This window comes from Ciconia boyciana, chromosome 2 (genome assembly GCF_034638445.1).
Source record: "Ciconia boyciana chromosome 2, ASM3463844v1, whole genome shotgun sequence".
Lineage (NCBI taxonomy): Eukaryota > Metazoa > Chordata > Aves > Ciconiiformes > Ciconiidae > Ciconia > Ciconia boyciana.
Genome location: NC_132935.1, coordinates 144,671,768 through 144,697,385, shown reverse-complemented (window position 1 = coordinate 144,697,385; position 25,618 = coordinate 144,671,768). Strand labels below are relative to the sequence as shown.

At 39.7% G+C, this 25,618-nt stretch overlaps 1 protein-coding gene across 14 annotated transcripts in view; it reads left to right on the top strand.

The window, feature by feature from the left end:
- ADAM22 (ADAM metallopeptidase domain 22) overlaps positions 1 to 25,618 on the top strand; it is a 141,666-nt gene that overhangs the window by 101,196 nt on the left and 14,852 nt on the right. Inside the window, exons 16-30 of one of the 14 annotated variants that reach the window (XM_072854307.1) lie at positions 2,680 to 2,751; positions 3,281 to 3,373; positions 5,517 to 5,597; positions 5,825 to 5,875; positions 6,158 to 6,221; positions 6,754 to 6,859; positions 7,935 to 8,051; positions 8,759 to 8,927; positions 9,912 to 10,020; positions 10,964 to 11,054; positions 12,393 to 12,410; positions 15,252 to 15,446; positions 18,282 to 18,382; positions 18,957 to 19,023; positions 22,156 to 22,266. In XM_072854307.1, the coding sequence (XP_072710408.1) occupies positions 2,680 to 2,751; positions 3,281 to 3,373; positions 5,517 to 5,597; positions 5,825 to 5,875; positions 6,158 to 6,221; positions 6,754 to 6,859; positions 7,935 to 8,051; positions 8,759 to 8,927; positions 9,912 to 10,020; positions 10,964 to 11,054; positions 12,393 to 12,410; positions 15,252 to 15,446; positions 18,282 to 18,382; positions 18,957 to 19,023; positions 22,156 to 22,266 (1,445 nt within the window). Of the gene's footprint in view, positions 1 to 2,679; positions 2,752 to 3,280; positions 3,374 to 5,516; positions 5,598 to 5,824; positions 5,876 to 6,157; positions 6,222 to 6,753; positions 6,860 to 7,934; positions 8,052 to 8,758; positions 8,928 to 9,911; positions 10,021 to 10,963; positions 11,055 to 12,392; positions 12,411 to 15,251; positions 15,447 to 18,281; positions 18,383 to 18,956; positions 19,028 to 19,242; positions 19,313 to 22,155; positions 22,267 to 23,018; positions 23,286 to 24,006; positions 24,207 to 24,398; positions 24,486 to 25,618 lie in introns of those variants that run through there. The other 13 variants (XM_072854310.1, XM_072854308.1, XM_072854313.1 and 10 more) reach the window with 13 other exon arrangements.

The window sequence follows — 25,618 nt, the reverse complement described above, 5'->3', positions numbered from 1 at the left end:
TGAGTTTTGGAAATCAGGAGAAGTGGGGAATATCTCTTGAGATAGTATTCACCTTTTCTTTGCTTCTCTTGTCTCAGTTTTGGCCTGCCAAATGGATATATTCACTTGAAGGATGCAAAGAGTATGAAATGATTAGGTGAGACATTTAAGGGAGATAAATACAAAACAAGGCTAAAGAAACTCCAGCCAAGATGCAGGCACTTCTACAGTGGAGGATTTGCAGCAGGGTTTCAGTATATTCCTGCTCCATTTACTGAAGCATGTGTTAAAATGTAAAGTAAACAGGATAATGATCTTGACTCTTTTCTGTATCTAATTAATGTTATCCTCTATTTAATGGATGTCGTTCAACAAGCAAAGGAAAGAGGCTAAGGCAGAAAGTCCAATGTGGAAGAAAGACTTGGTAGCTGAGGTGGTCACAGGTGTAAAAGAGAAAGTAAATTCTGGAGTGCTGCACGTTCCTCCTGGAGTGGCTGAGAAAAAGTGCATGTTCGGACAACTGCAGAATTTCAATAAATGTTAGAGAGGGGAAGAGAAGACATCAAATCTGGATAAGCTGAGTCTGCTTATCTCTCAAAGGTCTCCTTTTCATGGAAGAATGTCTTATTAAAAGTGGAGAGAAAGGATTGTAATTTGTTAATAAGATACAAGATTTCTCATTCTTTAAAATGCACCTGCATTTTAGAAGTTTGCTTTTTCCCATCTCATTAAAGGTTGAGAGAAATATCGCTGGTTTTATTTCTTTGCCCAGTGAATTGTTTCCATAGTGTAATGTGTCTTATTTGGGCTTGTTTTAGCGATTAGGTTCATGTACACATCTGTCACTTGGAAAAAAAACAGTTACTCTCATCTCAATTTAGATTAGCAGCATTTACAATTTTTTCTAATGGCATGTGGAAATGTGAAAGTTAGATGTGGAAGCCAGCATGATTTAGACTCTTTTATGTATTGTTATTTGGGTCGGTTTAAAGTTATTGTCAATGGATGTCTGTCTAATTCACAGGGCTGTCAAAGATGTGTTTCCTAGCAAAGGTGGTGAAACACAAACTTACTTTTGCTTTTCAAGAAATATGAGATAAAGGAAAACTGATGTGACAAAGTGCAGTGTTTGACAGTGCTTCACTGTAAGATCAGCTATGATCCCAAAAATTACATGAATGACTGCTGGAGCAGATTGAGCTCTTTTCAAATGAATGGGTGAATGATATGGCTTCTGGGAAAAGTTACCCAATTTGCTTTTCATGTTTTTTTCTTCCATTTCATATTTAGCTGTCCCTATGTACTGCAGCAAATTGGCCCAATGTTTTAAGGCAGGACCTTCTGTTACTGCCACCTACTTGTCCGTATTGTGCAGCACACCTAGAGATACTGAAGAAGTTAAGATATCTGGAAAAATATGTAGGAAACAAGCAGTTTTAACAACTCTTTAATAATTCTAAAAGATAGTTGTTTGCTTATATTTAATGTAACATTCTACATATGCATTTCATGCTGCAGTCAAATTTCCATTTCAATAGGGAGATCTAATAATAGCACATCAGCCTGTACCAGAAGCCTCAGGCTGGTTTGTGGCACAATGAAGTATGCGGGATGATGCTCCATCCTGTGGGCTACTGGCAGAAAGGCAGCAGCCAGAGAAAGATGCACCGTACACCATGAGCGATGTACTTGTGCAGATGGCATGTAAGCAGAGTGGTTTCTAGAACGATCCTAGTTTAATTGGAGAACTCGGAGGACAATCTGCAAAATCTCAGTCTTGGTGACACACTTATATGCCTTCTTATTTATGTAATAGAAGTACTCTTATGTTTTGTTATGCCCAAAGAAAAAAAAATATTTTCTTTTTGAAGAATTACCTCTAGAAATTTTAGGAAAACGGAAACAATGAAACTGGAAAGAACAGAGTATAGGTGTCCATTAACAGATAACATAGCATGGGTCCCATGTGAAAAATGGTGAATGAATCTCGCCTCTGGGAAAGGAAAGTACGAGTACAAATATACAGATTTAGACATTTTAAGGTACAGTTTAGTGGAGAGGCTGAAGGGAACAGGAGGAAGCCTCACCAGCTATACTTTCCCATCTGCCTGTGACACATGCTTATGGAAAACTGCTCAAAGTTCCTAACTGTGGTAGAGAAAAAGGGAAGGAAAAAGCATCCGACTGCAACAAAAACTGGCAAAGAAACCCAGCCTCTTCCCTCTCCCTGCGTTTCTGAGCCACGTGCTCCCAAAGGACAATTTTTTATGGCTATTCCTTCTGAAGGCATTATGCAGGTGTCAACCGGGGATACAGCCCTCATCACTTGAATTCCAGAACAACAGCAATTGCAAACCCTGTGATGATAATGAAAATGTCATATTGTTTTAAATTTTTTCTTTTATTATCACACTTTTTGTTTTTGATTGTGGCTTCTGCTCAAACTGAATCTGCTGTAAAAATGGCGGTCTCATACAGAAGACGCCATGTGACTCTGCAGTATTGCTGAATTAATTCACAGCATTGTTCATTCTCTCACATTTTGTTTGTGTTTCTAGTCTGCTTCTTCCTGAGTTGTGGGTACTGCATTTTGGTTAATGCATTTGGAGTGCTAGCTAAAAAACCATGTTGTACAGAATAAATATGACAATGATTCCCTTAGGAGAAACATGCCCTTTGATTTCTGATTTTGTCCTGCAGCTTCTGGATCCTCCAGAATGTGGCAATGGCTTTGTGGAAGATGGAGAAGAGTGTGACTGTGGGACAATAGCGGTAAGTGCAATGTACTTTAAATTAGCAACTAGGTTATCCAGGACACGGTGCTGCCCATCACTGCCATTGACAGTAAGTGGAGGAAGACAGGCAATGTTAAGGTCCTGTGGCAAGGGATTCATAATTTCTTACCTTTTTCCATCATGTTTAACACAATGTGGGCCAGCTTTTTTATTTTATCAGCACATAAATTCTGAAGAGTAATAGCAATAGCTACCTGTGCAGAATCAGGCCTTAAAAGATGTTAAAGTATTTTCCTAGGTGGGAACATGTGTCTGGTCAGTGCTAAAATGTCAGTATTTAATGATTGACACTGTGAAGTTAGGAAAATTATTTCCTATATTGCATAGGAACCAGCTGTGCAGGAGCGTCATACCCGACAGTGCATGCTTTTTTTTTCTGCCTCCAGGTGCCTAAAAGCGTGGTTAAAAATCTGTTCAGGTAGCATGCTAAGACAAGAAGTAGTAAGAGAGCTCGGGGCTCATCTGCTTTTCCCATGTATTCTGTTATAAGTGTGTGTGTTCCTCAGGAGTGTGCCAGTGAAGGAGGAGAGTGCTGCAATACTTGCACCCTGACGGCAGGTTCCCAGTGCAGCAACGGGCTTTGCTGTCGGAAGTGCCGGGTAAGGGCAGTGACTTTCACTGCAGCGTCCTGACGGTAATGCATCCAGGTGGCTATAGGCACCACAGCACGCCTTTTTCCTTGCAGACCTTGTGTTTCCTTTTCTGAAAGCTTGCCTTTTAAAATTGTCTGAAAACTGGTTCATCTGGGGCTGTTCTCTGTCTTTTAGTCTGGGCTTCTTGGGGCAGGGATTCTGATCAAATGCAGAGGTGAATTAAAGCCTTCCAGTTTCAGACAAGTTTGAATCAGGTTGAAGTGCCATGAGGTTTCATTAGATGTCCTTGTTTAAACATGCACATCCTTAGCCATGTGCTGATCCCAACACCTTACGTGTTGCTCTGGATTTGCCCCATGAGACTGAATGGGAAAATCATACCACAGAGGCCTGAGAGAAGGATATAGTAAAAAAACCCCAAAACCTGCAGCTAGCAGAATTGTTCAGAAGTGTTAGTCTAAAAGACACCTGACTTCAGTTATAGTTAGGTCTGCCTGTGTCTCCTTATGTTTGGACTGGCTGAAATCCCATTGAGTAAAGGGAATCAAGCCCTATGTAAACTATAAGGTATTCTTCCTGATACATCAGTAAATAGTAAAAGGAGGTTTAGCCAGATCTTGGTTTTAAGGGAGCCCAGCTAAATATGACTTCAAATAGTTGTTTATACCAATTTAGTAATAATGATAATTATTATTAATGTTATTAAAACTGTGGTGTACTATATGTGATATTTTTATCTTCGTCTGTGTGTATTTGAGGGTTTCATTTCCTTAGGAGGAACATCAGTAATAACTGTGGACCACATTCTTGACTTTGTGCTCATCCTAATGTTAAAAAAAGAAAAAGCACAGATTATGCTGGAACAGATCACATTTCCCTAAGCACGTTCTTTTTTTTTAATGTAATATAAAAGATTAGCAGATTGCCAGTGTGGGTGAATGTTGTTCAAGTATCCAAGTCACATAGGCACCATATTAAAGACTCTCAGAAAAAAATTAAGCTTCTGTGTAGCTACATTATTTTTGCAAATGAGACAAGGGTTTAGCTACATACAGAGTGGCGAGGGTGAGCCAATGAAGAGAAAGGCAGAATTTTGCAAAACACGTGTCCCTAGGAGGTGTTAATCAGGACAACTCAAAAGACCATATATAACAGTTCCCAAACTTGGGTACCTTCCCCTGTAATACCCTGCCTGAAAGCAGGAGTGAGGGAGGGATTGCAAGCAAAACACGGTGGGTGTACATCCCAGCATCTGTAGTATCTCTGACAACATTCCTGTCTGTCTGCATTTTTCCAGAGACTGATAGGGAAGAGATAAGCTGAAGGCTGAGAAAGTACCAGAGTCTAGCTCTTCCACTGACGTGTGCCCGTTCACACCAGCTGTGGAGTTAGCAGTTGTCCCCAGAAAAATGTATGTGCATGCAGATCCAGAAAAAAGCCAGAGAGCTGCAGAATGAACTGGCTATCACAGACTTAAGAAACCTTTCAGGGAAAATAAGGGGTCTGCACTAACAATTGCCACTAATGGGATGTCTTCCTGCTTTTACAGGTCTTGAGAGTTAGCACAGACGTCTTTAACCAAAATACCCATGTTAGGTCACTGATACATTTTTTGTTGTTAAATATCTGGTCACTTAGAAAATGGTGTCAAACCATATGGAATTCAGTACATTTATTAATAGTTTCTGTTCTACAGTGGAGCATTGTAATAACCATAGTGTTTATACTTAGAGCTTTGCAGTGTTTTTCATCCCTAGAAAGATCAGGGTCACTCTCCCTGTTTTATAAAGAAGAGTAAAATAGTCACAAAAGGGCGCAATGACCTGGTCAAGATAATGCTGCAAGCCACTGCAGTATTGATTTGATTAACACCAGGGGTCCTGTGTCCCAGGAGAGGACTTCTCCTGCTCTGCCCCACACTAGATGCACTCAGGAGAGGGTGCCTCAGAGAGGGGTACCACTTGCACCAGGAGATGGCTGGTGGTTTGACAGGTGCAGTGTCTGCCCTCAGGAGAGGAAAGTCTTCCCACTTCAGTCAGCACATGAAAATTTCCTATTTTTTATTTTAGTTAAAACTCTAAGAAAGCATTGCATTTAAGGCAAGATATTGAGAAATCAAGACACTAATTTTCTGTCCTTTTTTTTTCAGTTTGAACCTAAAGGAGTTTTGTGCCGAGAAGCAGTGAATGATTGTGATATTGCAGAGAACTGCACAGGAAATTCCAGTCAGGTGATTTTTATATCTTCTATCCAAGAGATAAAAAAACCACCTGTGGTCTCTCAATCACTATGAATGTTACCATTTTGTATAGTAAGGTGTATAAAAATTGTATTAAACCTGCTGATACTGAAAAACCCAGCATGATACTGAAATAATTTTCCATATGACATTTGTCGTATGCTTTGCTTCCATGCTTGTCTGGTCTATGATCTATTAGTTATTTTCTCTTTCTATAGTGTTCTCCCAATATTCATAAAATGGATGGATATTCATGTGATAACAAGCAGGTAATTAGCACGTCAATTTGTTTTACATTCTTTCTGCTTTTATTGACTGCTTTTTAGAGATTTTGGCTTAAGATCTTTGGAAGTCACCTGGGACAGTTCTGCTGACATTCCTGAGTTTTGGGTGCTAGTTATATTTTGGAGCTAAGCATTTAAAAGAACAGAAAGTAGAATCACGTATTAGTTACCTCAATAGAAAGCATGTGACAAATCTGTATATTAAACAAATACATATTTTTGAAAATTGAGTTATTTTGAAACTTCTTCTGTATCCTTTCTTTCTAGGGTATTTGTTTTGGAGGAAGATGTAAAACCAGGGACCGGCAGTGTAAATATATCTGGGGTGAAAGTGAGTGACTGTTATTGTTTCTAAGTTGGTTGTCATTCGTGTGGCTTGAAAGATTATTCTCAGCTGAGAAAAATTATGGAAGAGACATATTCAGAACCATTAAAAACAGCTAGGACTGTATGTCCCTCCCCTTCTTCCCTCCTCATTTTGTCTTTCCATCCTCTTTTCTAGCTCTTTCTCTAGTGTTGGTTAACTTACTGGTGATTATTCTGAAGTCTTAGGTTTCACTTCTCATTAATAACCACCTAGGGAGCCTATACTCATATTTATTGATTTATTTCAGTGGCTTCTGGACATTTTGGACCAATAAACCCTGGTCAGTCTGAACAAAATCTTAAAATAGTCTTGCTGTGCCAACATAAAACTTTTCATTGAGAACACTGTGCAGGGTTTCACAGGCCACCTGCAGACCATTGGTACTGCAGTTCCCAGATTGGGAAGCTCTGCTTGCTTTGATTGTGTATCACCATTTCCCAGGACCTGGCTTTTCGCAGTCTTCATCATCTTAGAAGAGATTTTTTTCTGTTTTTAGAAGTGACAGCTGCTGACAGGTACTGCTATGAGAAGCTGAATATTGAAGGGACTGAGAAAGGAAACTGTGGAAGAGACAAGGACTCTTGGATACAGTGCAATAAGCAGTAAGTTGATCCATTTAGAAAACAACTGGTATGAGATTTTTATCCCTGATGCAGTTCTTTAGCTGTCATGAAGAGGCTCAAAAAGCCTCTGTACAGAACAAACTTCTCCTGGCCTTCTGCAGATCTTAGTGCAGGAAATTCTGGAGGCAGAGGAGTGTCGAGAGGAGATGATCTCTGTCAAGAGAGCACCATCTGAGCTTTGGGAGCACTTGGACCACAAGTGGTCCTAGTACTCTTGGCGAGGCTTAGCAGTGCAGAGGAGAGCAGCCTGTGGTTTCACGTCTCAGTGTGGCGTTCACCTTTTATGCCATTGCATTGCTAAGTCATCTTCAGTTTTCATCGTATGTAACCCTCCCCAGCTTTTCCTGCAAGTTGCTGCCTAAATCCTTGTTTCACATTCTGTATTTATGCAGTTGATTATTTCTGCCTATTTCTGAACCTTTCGCCAGTCGTCATCAAACTGCACCCTGTTTTTTCAGATGAGTTCTCCATTCTGTTAATGTCATTTGAATTTTAGCCCTACCTACAAGTGAACTAACATCCTTTTCCGCCTTTCTGTGCAGATTTGATAACCTTACTTTTGTTCTATTACAAATTCATGAGTAAAATATTCAGTAATATGGGAGAGGCCAGACAGTGCACAAGTCTCCGCACACAAGTTGCAAAGTCCCTTCAACAGTTCAATTAAACTTGGGGTCTCTAGTTCCCGTACATATGTGTCATGAGAGTTTGTTTAAAGCCAGTATCTACTGCTTCTCCTCTATGGGCAAGTTACTGTATCTTAATAGAATAATAAATCAGTTTGATGTGGTTTGTTCTTGACAGCGACCTGCTTGCTGTTACTCAGAGCATTTTTGATAATACATCTTAAAAAAGACTCTTTTCCCAGTCTAACCTCTGAGGAGGATAATTTTTTGGGGAAACAAGACATTATTTATGGGAGTTACTGTCAGTAGGAGAAAACCGAGGAATAACAAACATATTACAAAGCAAGTGAAGAAAACCACATTTTTTTGATCATCCATTTTCATTGAATTTTCTTTTCAGTGAGTACCTGTTTATTCTCTCAATGCAGGGATGTGCTTTGTGGATACCTTCTATGCTCCAATATATCCAGTGTGCCCAGACTTGGAGAACTTGATGGTGAAATCACATCGTCAATCTTGCAGTTTGGAAAAGTCTACAATTGCAGGTAATTGGAAATCCTGAAAACAGAACAGAGATAATATCCATCTTGCATGGAAAAGCAGCTTTCTCATCCCTAAGTGGAGAACAACTGTTTCCATTAATTTTTTTTTTCCTATTAACACATAACCATTATTCTAGCTGAGCCTTTGTTAAGCTTCAGGAACTTTACTGCATGTGGGGAGTGCAGCTGTTTTGCAGTACCCTCTGTGTAGTAGTTAATTTTTCCTGTAGAGACATAATGCTCTTCTCTGGCCTCTTCATTTTACATTCTTTAATGTTTGTGAAGTACTTAATGTACTCAAAATACTTAGACATATGCCTGCACTGCCAAAGCTAACTGGCAGCTTAATAGGTTGCCATATGTTAGCTGAATCCCAATTATAGACCTGGTGTGTTCTCATAGCTTCACACAACTGTAAGATGAAACAAAGTTCTACACAAGTAAACTCAATGTTTTATCCAACACTAGCTCTTACACAGGAAAAATGGTCTTTGTTTTCACCATTACATTTGTTTGATGTAGATAATACTGCATTTTGGTTTGTTTCATGTTTGGGCTGGTGAGATAAATAAGCCAATACTTATTCTTTCCTGGTCCTGGGCATCGTATAACGCAGACAGAAATGAAGGCAGCAGCCCAGAGCCCAGTTTCTCAAGCAGTCCCATCTAATCACAGCACAAGTCTCCGGGATCCTCTTGGTTGTCTTGCAGTGGCGGCCACGTGAAGCTCGATGAGGAGACGGACCTGGGCTATGTGGAGAACGGGACGCCGTGCGGGCCGAACATGGTGTGCCTTGAGCATCGCTGCCTCCCCACCGAGGCCTTCAACTTCAGTACCTGCCCAGGCACCACAGATAGCCAAATTTGTTCAGGACACGGTGTACGTTCTTGTACTCTTTAATCCTTTTTTCTGTTTTTGCGGAGTATCTGACATTGTGTAGTGTACTAGCTAGACCTTTCAGGAAGCCAGCAGCGTGACTGTAGAAGTCTTTATACTGGAGAAGCTTTTGAAAAGGAAAGGGGGAGGAGGCACATAAATAAACATAATACATACCAGTCAAGGCATTCTTAAACAATGAGTCACAGTAAGTACATATTAGTTTTGCAAAAATTTTATCAATCAGTTCTTTTGCTATCACTTCCACTAACTTAGTATTTCCTCAGGCAGCATACTGGAGATTATAAAGGTTTAAGAACGGAGGAACTTGGGTCTCTGTTCTTCCAGATGCTCTTTTTAATTCCCTCTATATTATGTCAACAGCCGAGAAGGTTCATAAAGTCATTGGATTTTGTTGACTGAGAGTTACTTTGCTCTAGAGAAGAGGGCAGTGAGCTGGCTCTTGGCTAGTGGCAGTTTCTCCGCTCAGTGCACAGCCTATGGCTTTGCTGTGGCCCCGGCGAGTCCCTTAGTCCCTCACACAGTTTGAAACAGTGTCCAGGTCCCTACAGCTGAGCTGAGATCAAAGGAGTTGTTCTCTCATAATGTCTTTTGTCTTTTACACTGCATTAAAACTCCCTTTTTTATCTGAAATTAACTGCTTCATCATATTTTGAAAAAAATAAAATCATTGTTGTTCAGAGTCTTCCAAAGCAATTATAAATGGCTCTATTAAATATATATATTACATTAAAATATATTAAGGTACTTAATACATACTACATATATTTATATATAAAGTATAATAATCCATTTAATACATTTATATCTAACATATACATTAAAAATTGCTGTATATTAAAAACGTTTTGCAAAATTTTGCAGGCAGTCAAAATCAGTGCTATATGACTGTACCTATAATGTAGGTATTAATTACAGGAATAAATTAATTTTATTATTTATTCTGAGCTATGCTTTTGGCTGCAGGTTTGTAGCAATGAAATAAAGTGTGTCTGTGACCGATTCTGGGGAGGAGATGACTGCAGTTTTCGCATCAAAGATGATATATTTTTTGATAAAGATGCCATCAATAAAGGTATGTTGTTACAATTTTTACCAATAGCTGGAAAAGATTGGATTTGAGGAAGGTTCATTAAGCAAAACTAGATCTCCTACTCTTTCAGTTAGCATACAACACGATGCACCATTAGGAGCCTCATTCCCTTCCCTTCCTCCCAGTGTCTGTGAATGAGGTCTTGGACCTGGGGCTGGATGCGAGCGGTGCCACTCACAAGCACTCAGTACACCTCTTGGGACTGGTACCAGTGTGTCTGCTTGTACCTTGCTTGTCCCAATCATCTGAGTGCCCTTATTAAGTATATTGGTAGATTAGGACAAGCAAAAAGTTACTGGGACTTTTCATATCTAGATGGAAGGGTAATGATTGGGTTTTATTTGTAGAGTCAGTTTTTTATCACATGGCCAGTATGCAGAATGTTGGCACACAAATTTTAGGCTTTTACGTTTTTGAGTGAAAGTTTTTATTCATCTTTAGGCTTGCATACAAGAGAAAGATACATTGTGGAAAAATGAGGGTGTAAATGTTTTTCATTATAAATCCTTGTGGGGGGACAGTTTTACCATCTTCCAGAATGTCTCTTTTGGTTAGTTTAATCAGCTATGGAAGGGATTTGAGCAAAAACAAACAAAAAAGTCACTTTTATTCCAATGTAAGCATGTGTTTGCCAGGCAGGTTATAAAGATGTAAGCTACAGCAGTTTAATATTGATGACATTATATTGGCATACCTGGCACAACTTTCCCATGTAGCAAGTGAAGGAAACAGGCACAGAGGTCAAAGCTTGATTTACAAGTGATCTTTTTATGTCCATACTATACTTCAGGATTATATCACTGGTTACAATTAATCAGCGTAGTGCAAATTGTCCAAGCAGGTTTTTGAAAGACAGTGCATTTACTGTTTTTGTATATTTTTCTCCTAAAACCCTGTATATTTTTCCCCTTTCTTGTGTTTCCAGGTGTTGTTAGCACAAATATAATAATAGGGGCTATTGCTGGCACCATTTTAGTGTTGGCTCTCGTTTTAGGAATAACTGGTTGGGGTTACAAGTAAGTAAATTGTGTTCTTCTTAATACAGTTAAAAATATGTTTATTTCATCTGATAGCTGATTATGTTATGACAAGAACAATTCAAACATAATCTAAAAAATCCAAATTGGATTATATTTATACAGTGACATTTTTATAGTATTAGCATTTTTCAAGCAATTCTTACATGTATATGTGATTTTGGAGAGCTTGATCCAGGTTTGAAATTTGTTTCTTATTTAGGTATTTCTTTTCTTTTTTTGTAGATGATCAGATTATGATTTTACTGTATCTGACAAAGGAAATACAAGAATACAGTCTGATTCAATTATACATCTTTACTAATGATGAAGTAAATTTAGCAAGATTAGCCTTCAGTCAGTCAGTAAAGCATTTAACCATAGACTTCCTTAAACAGATGTTTATATTCAGTCAGCTTAACCTGAAATTAATTCAGGCATGTTTTTCAGTGAGACAGAGAGATCTGTGATTTGCAAATAAGGTGCTGGTTCTCTCCTGGTATAGAGCTGTCAGTGTTCCACTCGCTGAAAGGCAAAATGGATTATTTTAGCCTGACTGATCTTTTTCAGTTTTTCTCCTTTTGTGAATTTCTCCTAAAACCAGAGGAGTTTAGTTTTTTTGCATGTATTAAAAAAAGATTCAAGGTACTTACTTTGTCACCTGTGTTTGAGTGACACTGGCTCTTGAAGTCCTTCCTCCATGGGTCCTTGGTGTGCTTGGAGGGCAGGGCAGGTTCAGCTGCAGGCAGTGCTGTAGCTGGGACATGGCCCCAGCAGTTTGGCATAACGAACTGGCACATCCCCTGCTGGTTTGTTAGACTGAGGTAGGCTGAGGGCAGCTCAGAGATATGTAACGAAAGAAGCATTTGGAAAAAAACATGAAGATTAGGATAGTAAAAAAGGTAGGCTATGCTGTCTTGGTATATCACCCTCAGCTTCTGGCAGTATCTGAAAATCTGGACTTCTATTTTGAGTACAACTCCAAAAGTTAAGGGCTCATTTTGAGATTACACCTAGTCAGTGGGATTAATTTTTGGAGGTGGTTGGCAAGAGTGCACCTTTCACTAGCAGCTTCATGGTGAATAGACTTAAACTCATCATGAACTGCACCTCCAACTCAGCACTGACTTTAGCCATCAACATGAATATATTTTCCTTGTTTATTCTGATTGAGTATGTTTATGAGTATATTTATTCAGAAGTGTTTTCTGTAGAAATATTTTGAGCAAAAATTTAATTCTGCATACATTGCTTTTCTCTTTTTTTATCTTACTGACCATGTATACCTGCATACTGGTAACTCGTTCTTCTTTCTTTCTCTTCTCTTTGTATGGGAAGAAACTACAGAAGACAGAGGTATGTGATAAAAGTAATGGAATGTGTCCTAGAAAGCTCTGAAAATAGCTTTTCTTCTCTTTTGCTCATTTACATGCTATAAAGAAAATATAGTAATCACTATAAAGAAAATACAGTGATGAATTATCATATTTTAAAGAATATTTGCTTGAATATATGAAATTGGATTTATTCTATAAATGCATTGCTTGAAATCGTGATTTCACTGGACTCAGTAGCAAAAATAATGTTTACTTCTGAGATAGACTATTTTATTTAGGAAAACAGGAGAATATTTCCAATAAGAGAGACTGAAAATCTGCTATTAGAGATGAAAGTGTTCTTGGGAGGCTGAGAATTGAATAATTAATATTAACATGATGTTCAGGAGCCTTTTGAGACAAATTCATTCCTGGAGCTTCTTTGCAGTTAAAAATACAATGCAGTTAAATTTCTGTGCGAATGAAGAGCCCATTCCTTCCCACCACCCTGCTCAATTGATTTGTAGCTAAAGCACAGTACCTTCTTCAGCACAGGGCTGAGCTTTCACCCTTTCAAGCTTGTGGGCAAAAACCAAACAGTTCCTCATGACTGGGGTTCGGCTCCTGGAAGACCACCATCAGTCATCTGCCTGGCAGATGGGTCTTCTGGGAAGGAGTTGGCTCCTTCCTCTCCCAGTCCCCCATAGATAAGAGGGTTTCTCAAATTCCCCTGTTTTCTGCCTTTATCACTGCCTCCTGGTCCAAGCTGCTGCTTTGTTTGTTGCCGCTACCCATTGTGCTTGTTCTCCATTTCCACTACCTGTGTAGCGCTTTCTCTGCCAGGCTCAAAATACTTGCAAAAAGCAGAAAAGCTCTGCCAAGTGCTGGTTGCGTACTACAAGGTCAGATAGGTGGCAGGAATGGTAGTGGGAAAAAGGCAAAACTATTGACGTCAAGCCTCATGGAGAGGTTGGTGGGCAGGAAATGTCACCTGGCACAAGGAAGGCAGAATTTCAGGGTTCAGTGCTGCTTAGTGGCACGCGATGTATCTATAAGCACAGACTAACATGTCCATCAAGTCACTCTACTGTGAGTGTATCAGTGTTGGCTGAGGACAGAGCAGCCAAAACCTTGAAATACAGAAGGAGACCATCCCATGCATGTTCACAGTGGAATATTAGAGAATCTAACTTTTTCAAATTCCCTCATCTCCAGAAATTAGTACAAGGACAGAGAGCTGTGAGTATGCAGTCAGTCTGCAGCTGTGTCTGTGGCATGGGCAGAGTGGAAACCTGCATAAGCTGAGGCTTTTGAAGATGGTGGGGGGCTTCATAATTTTAAAGATGAATCTCCTTCATGCAGAAAATGAAGTTCTGTAGGCTGACTTCTAAATATGAATATATTCTAATATTTGGATATGTACAGGAGTGCTCCATCAATGGAAAAAACAGACATCCATCAGAGTGTCCAGAGTGTCCTTTTTTTAAATTGTTTATGATTACATAAGGAATCAAATTTGGTAGTACTAAGCAACTGAAATGAGTAAACTGAAAGTAATAAAAAGAGCAAATTAGCAAGGATTCTGCGAGCTGGGATAGTGTGGCTTAAAGGGCACAGCTACGTGGGAGAAGTTAGTTCTGATGGAGTACCGAGAGGGCCATTTGCTGGAGGAAGCCTGGAGAGCAGAGCTGCCCACACTGAGTCAACTCCGAACACACTGATACACCGGCTGAGGAATGGGGCGAGAACCGAGACTCGAGAGATGCTAGAAGAAATAGTGTGGAAGTACTGTCTTACACTAATGATTTATGTGCCATATAATTATATATTTTAAATACTTTAGGAGCATTAGAAATTCAGATATGGAGTGAAGAGAGCCCAGTTCAGGTCTGTAGTTGGACGCAATCTGAATGTGAACCAACCTTCTGATAAATGTGCATCTTAATAGGAGCAGACTGAAGCAAAAAGGCCTTGGAAAGTGCAAGGCTGAATAGATAATTAAGTTGCTTGTACAATGATATAGCCACCTTTCAAAGTAGCTACTTGTACTAGGGAAGATTTTTCAACTTGGTGGAACTGTAACTGGAATATTTGCACGGCAGTTTTTCTGCTGGCAATGAATTCACCATCTGCAAAAAAGTTGCATAACTTGATTAGGACTTTCTAATGCATAGATAGTTTTATGCACCATAACCGAGCTTCTAGTACTGGAAAAGGATAAACTATTGTCAGATATGTGTGGCATTATTTTTGTGTGTCTTGGCAGATTGAGTCTACTCTGGTAATCAGGAGTAGCTGAGAACCTCTGACACTGGCGTTAGTTCCCCTGCACAAGAAAACAGTTAATAAACTGGAGGTTTTTCTCCTCCTGAGGTTTAAACAACTCAACAGGCTGCTATTCTTGAATTCAACAATGATCACAAAAATTAAATGGAAAGCATCTACTTCAGAAGGAAAAAAGCATTCACTTTTCCTGAACTCCTTTTTGATGCAGGCATGCATTCAGCTCTGTACTGCACCTGGGGATGCTTTTCACAATGAGCACGATGAGCCATTTGAAATGTCTGAACTTGGTTATCCAATGTCTCAAGAACCACAAACTATTCACTTTGAAAATTGTGATCAGAGTTTATCAGTGAAATGTTCCTTGTTTTCCTTTACCAAACCCACATAATCCGCTTTCCTGCACATATCAGAAGCATATGGGAGTTTTCTCTCAGATGATTGAATTATTTATTAATAGGCTTATTGCATGCGGTTAACACGTTTCCTCAAGGATCACTATCCTTGCCTCTTTCTTTTAAACTAATATTTGTGCATGTTTGTGTGCGTGCTGGTGCCTGTCATGTTTTCTGACTCTATGATGTTTATTATACTTTAGACAAATACCCCAGGGAGATTATGTAAAAAAGCCTGGAGAGGCCGACTCTTTTTATAGCGACATGCCTCCTGGAGTCAGCACAAACTCTGCATCTAGTTCTAAGAAGAGGTCTGCTTTTCTGTCGCATTTTCAGATTTCTACCTGTTCCATCACCCATTATTCCATTAGTCAGAACATTTCATTGTTTTGCAGCAGGTTTGATTCTTTCTTCTTTCTTTGTGGAATGTTTGAAATAGCATCCTTTGTGCTTTGATTACTGATTTTTCTCACAAGCCCTGAGCTGCTAATTATTACAATTAGTCCAGAATAAACAAGTTTTCCATTGTAAACCAATTTTGGGTTAATCAAATTTTCATCATCTCCCTGCTTGAGAATTGTTTTCAAGTAGACTGTAATAATAATTGCTGGCTCAAAAAAAGTAAATAAAAGAACCACAATTTTTTAAATCATGGTCATGTAATCAAAGAAAAGGAACACTGTCTTGCTTCAATAACAGTTATAAACATAAACTGTTCAATATAAATGTTATTTTTATATCTTAATTTGTCAGTGTCATTAATTCACTGAGTTGACCTAGAGTTCTGGATAATATTCTTGCTATCTCACATTAAAGATGATGGTGCTTGCATTTTATTCCAGTTACTAGACTAGTATACCAAATGGTCACTGGGTGTTATCTTAGAAAATAATTCTACAAAGACTTTCTGTAGTTTTGTGTTTGCTATTATGAGTAGCCAAGGAGGGCATTAGATTTTGCCCTTGATCATATTTCACTAATTCTGTTATTGTTTCAGTTACTTTAAAAACCCAACAACATTTTAAAATGGAAAATTCAGTGAAAAGCATTGAGAGTCATTTATAATTGCTTAGGTCATTAGGTCATGATGCTCACCATCCCTCTGCAGTTAGAGATCCTTTATGAAAATCTCCAGCTAGCACTTTAAAACAATTTATGAGAAACACTATGTCGTAGGAGGGATAGACAATCCTGAACTGCTTTGTAAGAAAACTGCAATTCTCAATTCTTGTCTCGCTGAGCAGTCTACAACTGTGCAGTTGACAAAGCCATTTTCTTTGTTATTATTTCAAAGAAAGTAAAGAGAAATGTATGGAAGGGATACATTTGCAGTGACATTTGCTATTTGGGTATAGCAGCTTGATCCTATATGCAACTTCATTCAGTCTGTTCTAATGAATATGTTATTAAGAAAACTATAGTAGTGTATAATTAATTAATGATTTCTAATTTTTAAATTCAGCTTTTTAGATTTGTGAGTGGATAAATTATTTGTTTTCAGGGAGCAAGTGTTAATCTTAAATGAGGCACTGTTTGTGTTGGAGAATCTTTTCTAATTTGGATAAATTTTTGAAAAAGTCTTGGGGTAGCAAGTTTTCCTCGCTTTGTGTAAGCAGGTTCAAATACCAGTTAAGGAAAAAAAAGTTTGTTTTTAAATGAATATCATTTAATGTGTTGTTTCTTTCATTCAGTATCTGTGTTTCTTTTCATACTTCATTTCTTTCATGTGTCTCTGTTTATTATTTGTTCCAAAAAGCTAACGGCTTCTAAGGTCTGTCTGTACTAGAGAGTTTTGTTGTTCCCCACCACCAGTTCAGGTATGTTGTGCCACTGTAACGTCTGGAAAAGTAAGTCTGACAAATACTCCATTAACATTGTGGTGGAGCTGACATAGTCCTCCCATTTCAATGCCCAGAGTGCTATTTCCTACCTTTAAAGCTGGTTTTGATTTGCTTTGTGTGCAGATATGGATGACATCTCTTGGGAGACAGAGTGACCAGGCCATTAGCCGCCTGGGCTTCTCCATGCTGGAAAGCGCTATGAAGTGTTAGTATTAGGATGTTCAAGGATTAAGAGAGAACTTTATGATAACTCTTGCTATTATGAAACAGCAAACACCAAAACCAGTATATAGCAAGACACTCCTGAACCTGAAAATAGACCATTAGGAGGAGAAAATTATTAAAAAATCTGTTAATGGATCTGTTGGTTCTCAGACCTTTCGTCCTGTAAGTAAATTTGAATTAACGAAACCCTGGACTTAATTCAGCATGGCTGTGATTAGCCTGGTCTTCTGGAAGCTGAAGAGCATCTGTCAGATGCCTGCCTTCCAAGGAAAGCAGAGACTGAAAAATGCAAGAGTATTCAGACTTAAAACTACAGAAATAGATCCTTTAGGCAAAACTTCTTTGTAATAAATAAGCCATCTATTCTGACCAGTTTTCAACTTCCTCTTGTTTTCTTCTCTCGGTAATAATTGTAGATCCCATGGCAAACAGCTGAGCAGCAGCTCTAGTTCAACAGGAGGGAGCCTGTTGCAAAGCCCACGTGCGGACCTTGCCCCACACATGTCTGGCTCTTAGAGGGAATACAAGGAAAAAGAAAAACTTTAGTTTGCACCAAGCACCTGGATATAAAGACTGTTTTTGGCTTTGAGTTTGGCATTAAAATTATATACTGTAGTGACTAGCTGACAAAATATAATAAAAATTCAAAATTAGCAAAAATGAGGCAGAGTTACCCCTCCACTGGAGCTACCAGCTGTGGGTGGGAGGATGTTCATTGCAGACTCCTGGGCCCCTGAGACTTGTCGCAGTGGGTAGAGGGAAGCAGTCCCAGCTTTCCTGCAACAGCAGGAGGGAGTGGGCAGCCTGCAGGTGGGAGGTGAGGAAAAACCACCTTGAGACAAGCACAGCTGGAAGAGCACCTTCCAGCTAAGAACTGGGGCAGAGCTGGAAATCCAGTGTGTGCTGGTGTTCATGCTTTCCACAGTAGACACGGGAGAAAGCAGTGCTGAAGCCTGGCTCTTGGACGTGGACACACCAAACCACTGTAGGGACAGCTGTCGAAGTGTAACTGCAGGGTTTAACCAGGAATCCTGGATGCTCTGCTAGTGCAGACAGACCTTAGGCTGTGTCACCGGCCTTGGGAATGTGACTCTCTGAACTGCTGAGCTAACGCTGATGTGAGACAATACCCTTAACAATAACCGCATCTGAGCCCTCCTATTCCAGGTCAAACGGATTATCTCATTCCTGGAGTGAAAGGATCCCAGACACAAAGCATATTTCAGACATTTGTGAAAATGGGAGGCCTAGGAGTAATTCTTGGCAAGGTAAGTGTGAACCTCTGTGCTGGCCACAGTGGAGACCAGCCTTTGAGCCATTGCTGCTCTGATGAAAGTTTGGCTGATCTTAGGACAGCAGCATGACTCCTTAAAATTGTGCTGATTGTTATTAACCTGAAATTGGGATTTAGAAGCACCCTACACAAGTACCTTTTTTGCACAATGCTTTGGCACTTAGAAATTACATTTAATTTCTCCCATTCCTCCAGTGTGAGCTAATGTGAAAAAGAGGAAGAAGTCTATTTTGCCAGCTTCTGTGATTTTATTAGGCAGTCTTTAGTGTTTTTCTTGAAGTGTAGTGACTTTCTCAAACGAAAGCTGAAATTAAGGAGTTTTTTGCTCTGCACAGTTGCAGCAAAAAGTAGAGAAAGACCACCTAAGTGTCAGGTTTACTTGGTCTGAGGTAAATCAAGAGGGACTGACCTGTGGCTTTTAAATGGTTAAAGCTAATGAGGTAACGACTCTTTTGCTGGGGATGCAAAAAGAATATAGAGTTTGGCATGGAACGCAGGTGACTTTCAAGTTGTTTTACCATCTGTCTTTATCCTTTGATTTCTTTCAGGTAATATAGGAGGAAACAGAAAGAAAGTCAGAGGCAAAAGATTTAGGCCACGGTCTAATTCAACTGAGTAAGTCTGAACTTATAAAAGCAAAGCCAAAAAGTACAGTTTTCATATTTGTGTTTTGTAGATGGAGATTAAGAGTACTGAAAAATAGACAGCTGCATTTTTGCTCTGTGGCCCATTCTTATTGCTGACTGATAATCTGGTAAATGGTTTGGCTAATGTATTTCAACCTCTTTTTATGTATTCTTTAAAAATTAACTATCAATTTTCTTTTTTATGTAGGCTTCCTCACAGTCGTTCCCATAGCAATTCCCAATGATGGTGGCAGCCTGCACCATCACTGCAGGCTTTTGTCTACAGTAAACTGCCATTGCTGAGTGTATCCTGGTTCAATACTGAATTTCTGATAACCTGTTTCCTACCCTTGTCTCCACCTTTTGTTGGGCCATTGCAGAGTTAGAGATTTGTATCTCTGCGTACCTGCCTGGAGGTTTTTGCAGAGGTACCTGTCTGCTTTGAGAGTACCCTGAAGTTTATTGTTGTATGCCTGAAACAGCCAGTCTTGAGTAAGCCCTGCAATAAATGGGTAATGAGAGTCCTTACCAAGCAACTAATCCCCAGACCTCTCCAGTATGGCTTAGAGTTGCTTCTATATTGATTTGTTGGTTACATTTACTGAAGAGCCCATGTGTGCAGTGCTCCCCATAGGGAAAGAGCCTTTCTTATGTACTTAAGCCTGCTGGTTCAGGCTGCTTTTGTGAATGAATGGTGAATGGCTGGAAACATAATCTCTGGGCTTGTCAAGCACTGGCCTGCTCTTACAGCACTTAGGCCACATGGGAATGACCCTTCTTTGACCATAGCGGCGATGACAGTGCCCTTTCCCTGTATCATTAGTACTAACTTTGCACCTGTATGGGCAAACGGGCTTGATACCAACCCTGCTGGAAGCTAATAGTGCTAACTCCTCTCTGGGACCTGCTTTCTTCTGTTTGGGGATTTTGAGTTTGTTGTGAAACTTTTCTTCCACCTGCAGTGCACTGTCTTGAGGTGAGTAGGCTCAGAAAGGTTCATAGAGAAGACCTTCTGTTACAAGTTACAGAAATAATAGTTTGATGCACATTGCAATTACAACATTGCATGGTCAAAATGGCAACATGGAACCAGAAATTTTAGCCCCAGATCCCTTGGAGGAGTTTATCTGTCAAGTGACCCTGTGCTCTTGGTCTTCGTGCTGATAAACTCTTACTACAACATTATTTTGCTTGTTTTCTTTTCTCTTTGCATGAGACAGTTTGATAAAAGCAAAATTAGTCTGACCGAACTGCCAAGAATACAAATGAGATTGCACGTTCTTCTTTAGAAACTTGTTCTGTGCTTTCCTTCATTTTCCAATTGTATTTCTTAAACAAAATTTGTTAAAAAAAAAAAGTTTAAATGAATGATACTATTATTCTGTCATTCAGCAGCAGTGTACACTGGGGCTGAATTGGTCCATAAAGAATGAAACCAGATCATCTCTTTTTAGCCTAGAGTGAACATAACTGCATGGGAAGAGTATTGTTTTCAGTAAAAGCAAAAAACCCCAATGGGCATATTTTTTCCTCTGTGCAGCTGGTATATGATACATTTGCTCTGAGAACTTTGGAGCACTAAATAAGTGGGTAGATAGAGAGAGTGTGAGTTGGAAATCTTTTTCTCTGAGAATTTTTTTCTCTTTTAAAGGTGCCCCATAATTTCCACCTAATTCTCTGCTTTCCTTCTTGCTGCTTATTATGGTCTCTCAGTGCAGCAGCAGCCCTGGTGCTAGAGGGAGGAGGCTTGTACTTCCCAAGGGCTGTGCAGCAGCCTGTTAGGGATGAAGCACAGCGTGTGTGTCCCTGGGAGAGACCTGCCAGGCAGGAAAATGCTCTTTCTGCTGATGGAGTCTGTCCTGGATTGCACAGGACCGCATGGCTTGTCCGAGTCTCCTTGGCCAGCCTGTCACCCCTTGGAGAGAGAGCTCCCACTGAATGATCCACGTGCTGTGCCAGTTCGGTGGGGAATGGAGAGAATTGCTGAGGGCGCACAGTGGCTCTGGTTAGAGAGATAACTTCCTTTGCGAGCAGAGAAAATTGACTGAAAATGATCTAACCGTGGCCAGCATTTACTCATTTAGGAAAACAAAAAGCAACGCCAGCTGCTTTGGGGATGCCTCAGAATACATGGAGGCTTTTCCCAGACAAATTTACCTTCTTACCTTCTCTGGGAAATAATAGAAGAATATTGAAATCTGTTCTGAAACGGTGGATGGCATTTGGAAGGTCCACCTGTGTGGCCCCTCGGAGTCCAATGAAGCATACTTGTTGAGGTGGAAGAAAAGGGGTAACACTGTTGGTCTCCTGTTAGTAGCAGAGACAGTGTAGTTAACCACTAGAAGATTTGGTTAATTTGTGTCATACTTTGTGCAGAGTTCAATTTTTTTTAAGCAGGTGCAGACTAGTACAGTTGCCTGCAAAAGTATTTGACATATGCATGAGTCTGCAGTAATTGCACATATGATGCACAGGGGTTTTTTTGTATACAGCCAAGCACCAGACAGAGACCTGTGCTTTTAATCATTTAAGCAAAATTTCTTAAGCGCTGAGCAAGGTTTGAGCTCTGCAGCCCTCACGAGCAGCACTGACAGGAGGGTTGCAAGCACATTGGGCAGTTCCTGAAAGATGTACTGCTCACGCCTTTGTGCAACCCCTTGTACCTAACAGATACGTGAACAAGGCTTCTGCTAAGGGTGTAGCTCTGTGGAGACTGCTAAAGCTCCTTTGGGACGTTTTTAATTGTTTCTAGATGTTTGAAACCAAAATTCACGTTCTTTACTAAAGGCAGATGATTCAGTTCACACAGAAGGAATGCCAACAGGCCAAATGTTTCTGCAGCTTTTTCACAAACAGAGTTGATGAAATGGCCTGATAAAAGAAGTTTTCTATTAAAATCAGAGTTATCCAGGAATGATAATGAGAGTGTTCTGAATAAGCTGACAGTTTAATTGGGAGCTTGTGTTAAAACAGATCCCAGGGAACATGTGTTTTGCCAAATAGCGATTCTGACCTTTGTTAATTTGCACTGCTTTTCCTATGAGCGTTTGTCTTCCTCGTTGTTATAACTAATACGAACATCTTTGGCTTAGACTTTCTATTATATATTGTCTTTTTGCAGCAGGGTAACCCATGCATCTGAGCCTGGGCTTTCTCTCGCCCACCAAATCCTGGCCCAAGGCATAAGCCCAGGGGGTTCTGACCACCCCCAAACAGGGAGTCGGGATCACAGGTCAGTCTCACCTGCCCCCCTGCATTCTGGGCTGCCCTTTTATCCCGTGACAAGTCCCTTCCCTCAGTATACAGTAGTTTCACTGTGGCAAAACACCGTGACTGCTTGGAGGTGCTCCTGCTGATGCAGCGCTAGCTAACCTTCCTCCTCGCCAGCCTGAGGAGTACAAGTACTCTTGAGCCCAGGTCTTTTGCCTTGTTGCATGTTGCGCTACAAGCCAAATCGAGCCGTTGGTCTAGCTATAGGCTTACGTGTAAGGACACCTGTGTTTTAAAGTGGAATTTCTCACTCCAAGAAAATGCGGATTCTGGCCATTGCTAATGAATGTGTGGCCGGGAAGATCAACCTGAGAGCTTTCTAATGGTATGACATAGTGGTCTGCAGTAACTCGAGTTTAACCTTTCTGTAACAGATGAATTGAGGTGGTGAACGACGGTCTGTAATACAACCAGACCCAGAAAACTCTGCAACACGGTTGTGCAACAACTGCATGCTTTGATACTACGTTACACTTTGTTTTCTAATACAGGAAGCCAGATTGGGAGTGTTTCATGGTTACCAAAAGACCCTTTCAAATGAAAAAAAAGCAAGTCAAAAGTACTGCAGCAAGTACAAGAAAATGTGTAGTCACAGCTACAATTAAAGCTAAAGCAGAAGTTTATTAGTTCCTGGTGATGCTGGCGTCAGCCTGTTGCTTCACTTGCGGTTCATCTGTTGCTGCGCTGCCACTTTTGACGTTTTCTTTCTCTAAGAGCCCAAGCTGGAAAGCATAAAGCACTCCTGATTCCTGATAAATAAGCAAGCTGAGGAAGCTACTTAGAAGCACTTGTGGCTGAGGGCGAATACTTTCTGAGAGCTGTGGCTGTGCTTGCGCGGGGCGGGGAGGAGACGTTCCAGAGCAAAAAAGGAGCAAAAGAAGTTGAAAAAGTGCTGCCGCTTTTGTCATCAACGTGGTCTGAAATATGGTGGGGTTGAACGACATGATCTGGCCCAACCTTTACTTACCTAAGCAATCCCTTGCGAGGCCTGTTCCCATGTGCAAGGTCATTGGAGTCACTCTCATAAACAAGGGTGGCGAGAACTGGCCCAGAAATATTGATAATAACTTGAAGAGGAATTTTCTTTCCCTTTTTCCTTGGTTACAATTTGTTTCCTATTTCAGAGTGTGCTAGTCTCTATTATATAAAGGTGGTGATCACAAATAATCGTTAAACTGTTGCTATTCTTATACAACAAGGACAGACATTAAATTGGACCAGGCAGACTCCTGTTTCTACATTGCCCTTTTTTCTTAACATGGCGGAGGGGGAGGAATTTGCTAATCTTGTTATTGGGGGCTAAGAGAAACCAGTTACAAAAAAAAATTTCTTCTTCCCTGGTAATATTACTGTCAGATAATTAAACACCATCTTTATTTCATAGTTTTCATGTAACTAATACGAGTATACAGCTCAGACATTTTTCTTAAAACTGTGGTTTTGGTATCAAGATTGCTTCTGTAAAATGTGAGAGAACTTTGCAGCCCACCTCCATTAAAGCTTCTTGTGGTCCTACCAGATTAAATGATCATTGAAAAATCAGAGGGTTATTTGCACATAAGTGTAAAAATTGCTACTGCAGTGGCAAACAATTTAAGGCAAACAAGCCTTTTAACACGCTGAGGCCGAAATTCATTCCTGTAGAAAGGGCCAAGCCCAAGTTTCTGTGCTCATTAAACTATTATCTTGCAATTTATTCTAGATGGGTGCAAACGTGTGTCTTCAACAAGCAAACTGCAGGATTGGAGCCAAAATGCCCCTTCATCCTTATTCTGAGATCATGAGAGGAGTTCAAACCATGAGTTCAATGCTGGCCCTCTGCATAGGAGTGAATTTTACCTTTAAGACATTAAATGAATGATGTATGCCAAAGAGTTTCCAGATGAAACAAACATATGAGTCTTGTTGTAGGTCAGATTTTCTCATGCAGTTGTACACGTTGCCTAGTCCTCACCCAGCATTCATACTGATTTATTTGCCATATTCACTTGCATTTTGGGGATGAAGACATCCTTGCTAAGCTTGTGCTGTGTGTTCTCAGATTTTCTATTCTTGTTCTTCTGCTTTCTCTGTTCCTTCCATTGCTTTCTGCAGGTATTTAAACCCATGGTTCAAAAGAGAATATAATGTAGCTAAGTGGGTAGAAGATGTGAATAAAAACACTGAAGGACCATACTTTAGGTATTTTGTAAATTAATTCTATATCATTTTTACGAGCTGTTCCAGCATATACAAATATCTTGGGACTCCTACCTTGTATAAATCAATACAAGTTACTGTAGGTGCAAAGGGCCCCTCTTCTTTTGCTGCATTTTGATGTCTGTTTTTGGCTTCATGTGCAATTTACAATTCTTTTTCTGAATGTTTTAATGAAGCCATTGAAAAGGGTGTGTGTAGTGCATGCGTTCCCACCATCATCTATAGCTTGTAGTAGCTTTCTCATCATTTTATGCCAAGTAGTGTTTTATGGGCATGAGACATATTTATCACTAATAAAGTAGTATTAACTTAAATAGAATGTAATTTACTGAAGCAAGTGGTTTCATAACACATCAACTCTACCCACTGTCTTATATAGTGCATACTAAAATTTGAATGAAAAAAGAAGAAAAAGTAGTGGTATTTTACCCTCAGCATACAATGAAATAATTAATATATTGTAATTGGAAAATTAAATGTATGAGAATATACTCTGTGCTCTATTTATCAAACCACTAATGAATCTGTTACAAGTGAGCGTAGGGTTCAACCAAAAATATCACTTGTTTTTGAGAGTGGAAAGTGTGTATTATTTGATACATTTCAAGTTAAAGAGAAGAAGCATGCATGAGGCTGGCCTCCCTGTTGTACATGAATCAGGAGACTGAGAACATTTTAGTAGATTCCCAAAAGACACAATCCCACAGCTGAGACAGAAGTTTGCATCAGCTGAAAAAATCAGCTAGCATAGGAGAGAATGGAAGACAATTTATGACAAATAATGTAAAACATGAAAGAAATTTATGAAGTTGTAAGTTGACATATCAAAAATGAAGCCGAAACAAGAATTACAGAAACACAAAGAAAAAGAATACAAAGCCAAATCTGTAGCCAAAACAGTGAAGGATGGTAAGAACGAGTAAATGGAATCTTAACAATAATTTTGCTACCTTAGTAGACCTAATAAGACTGCAAAAGGGCAGAAACATTCACTAAATACGTCCAGTGTGTATTTGGGGAAAAAACCGTGATGGACTTTTATCACAAGATGATAATGAAACACTTCTATTCCAATAGTAGCACTGGCAGATATTAAATAGCAGAGTGGGAATTTA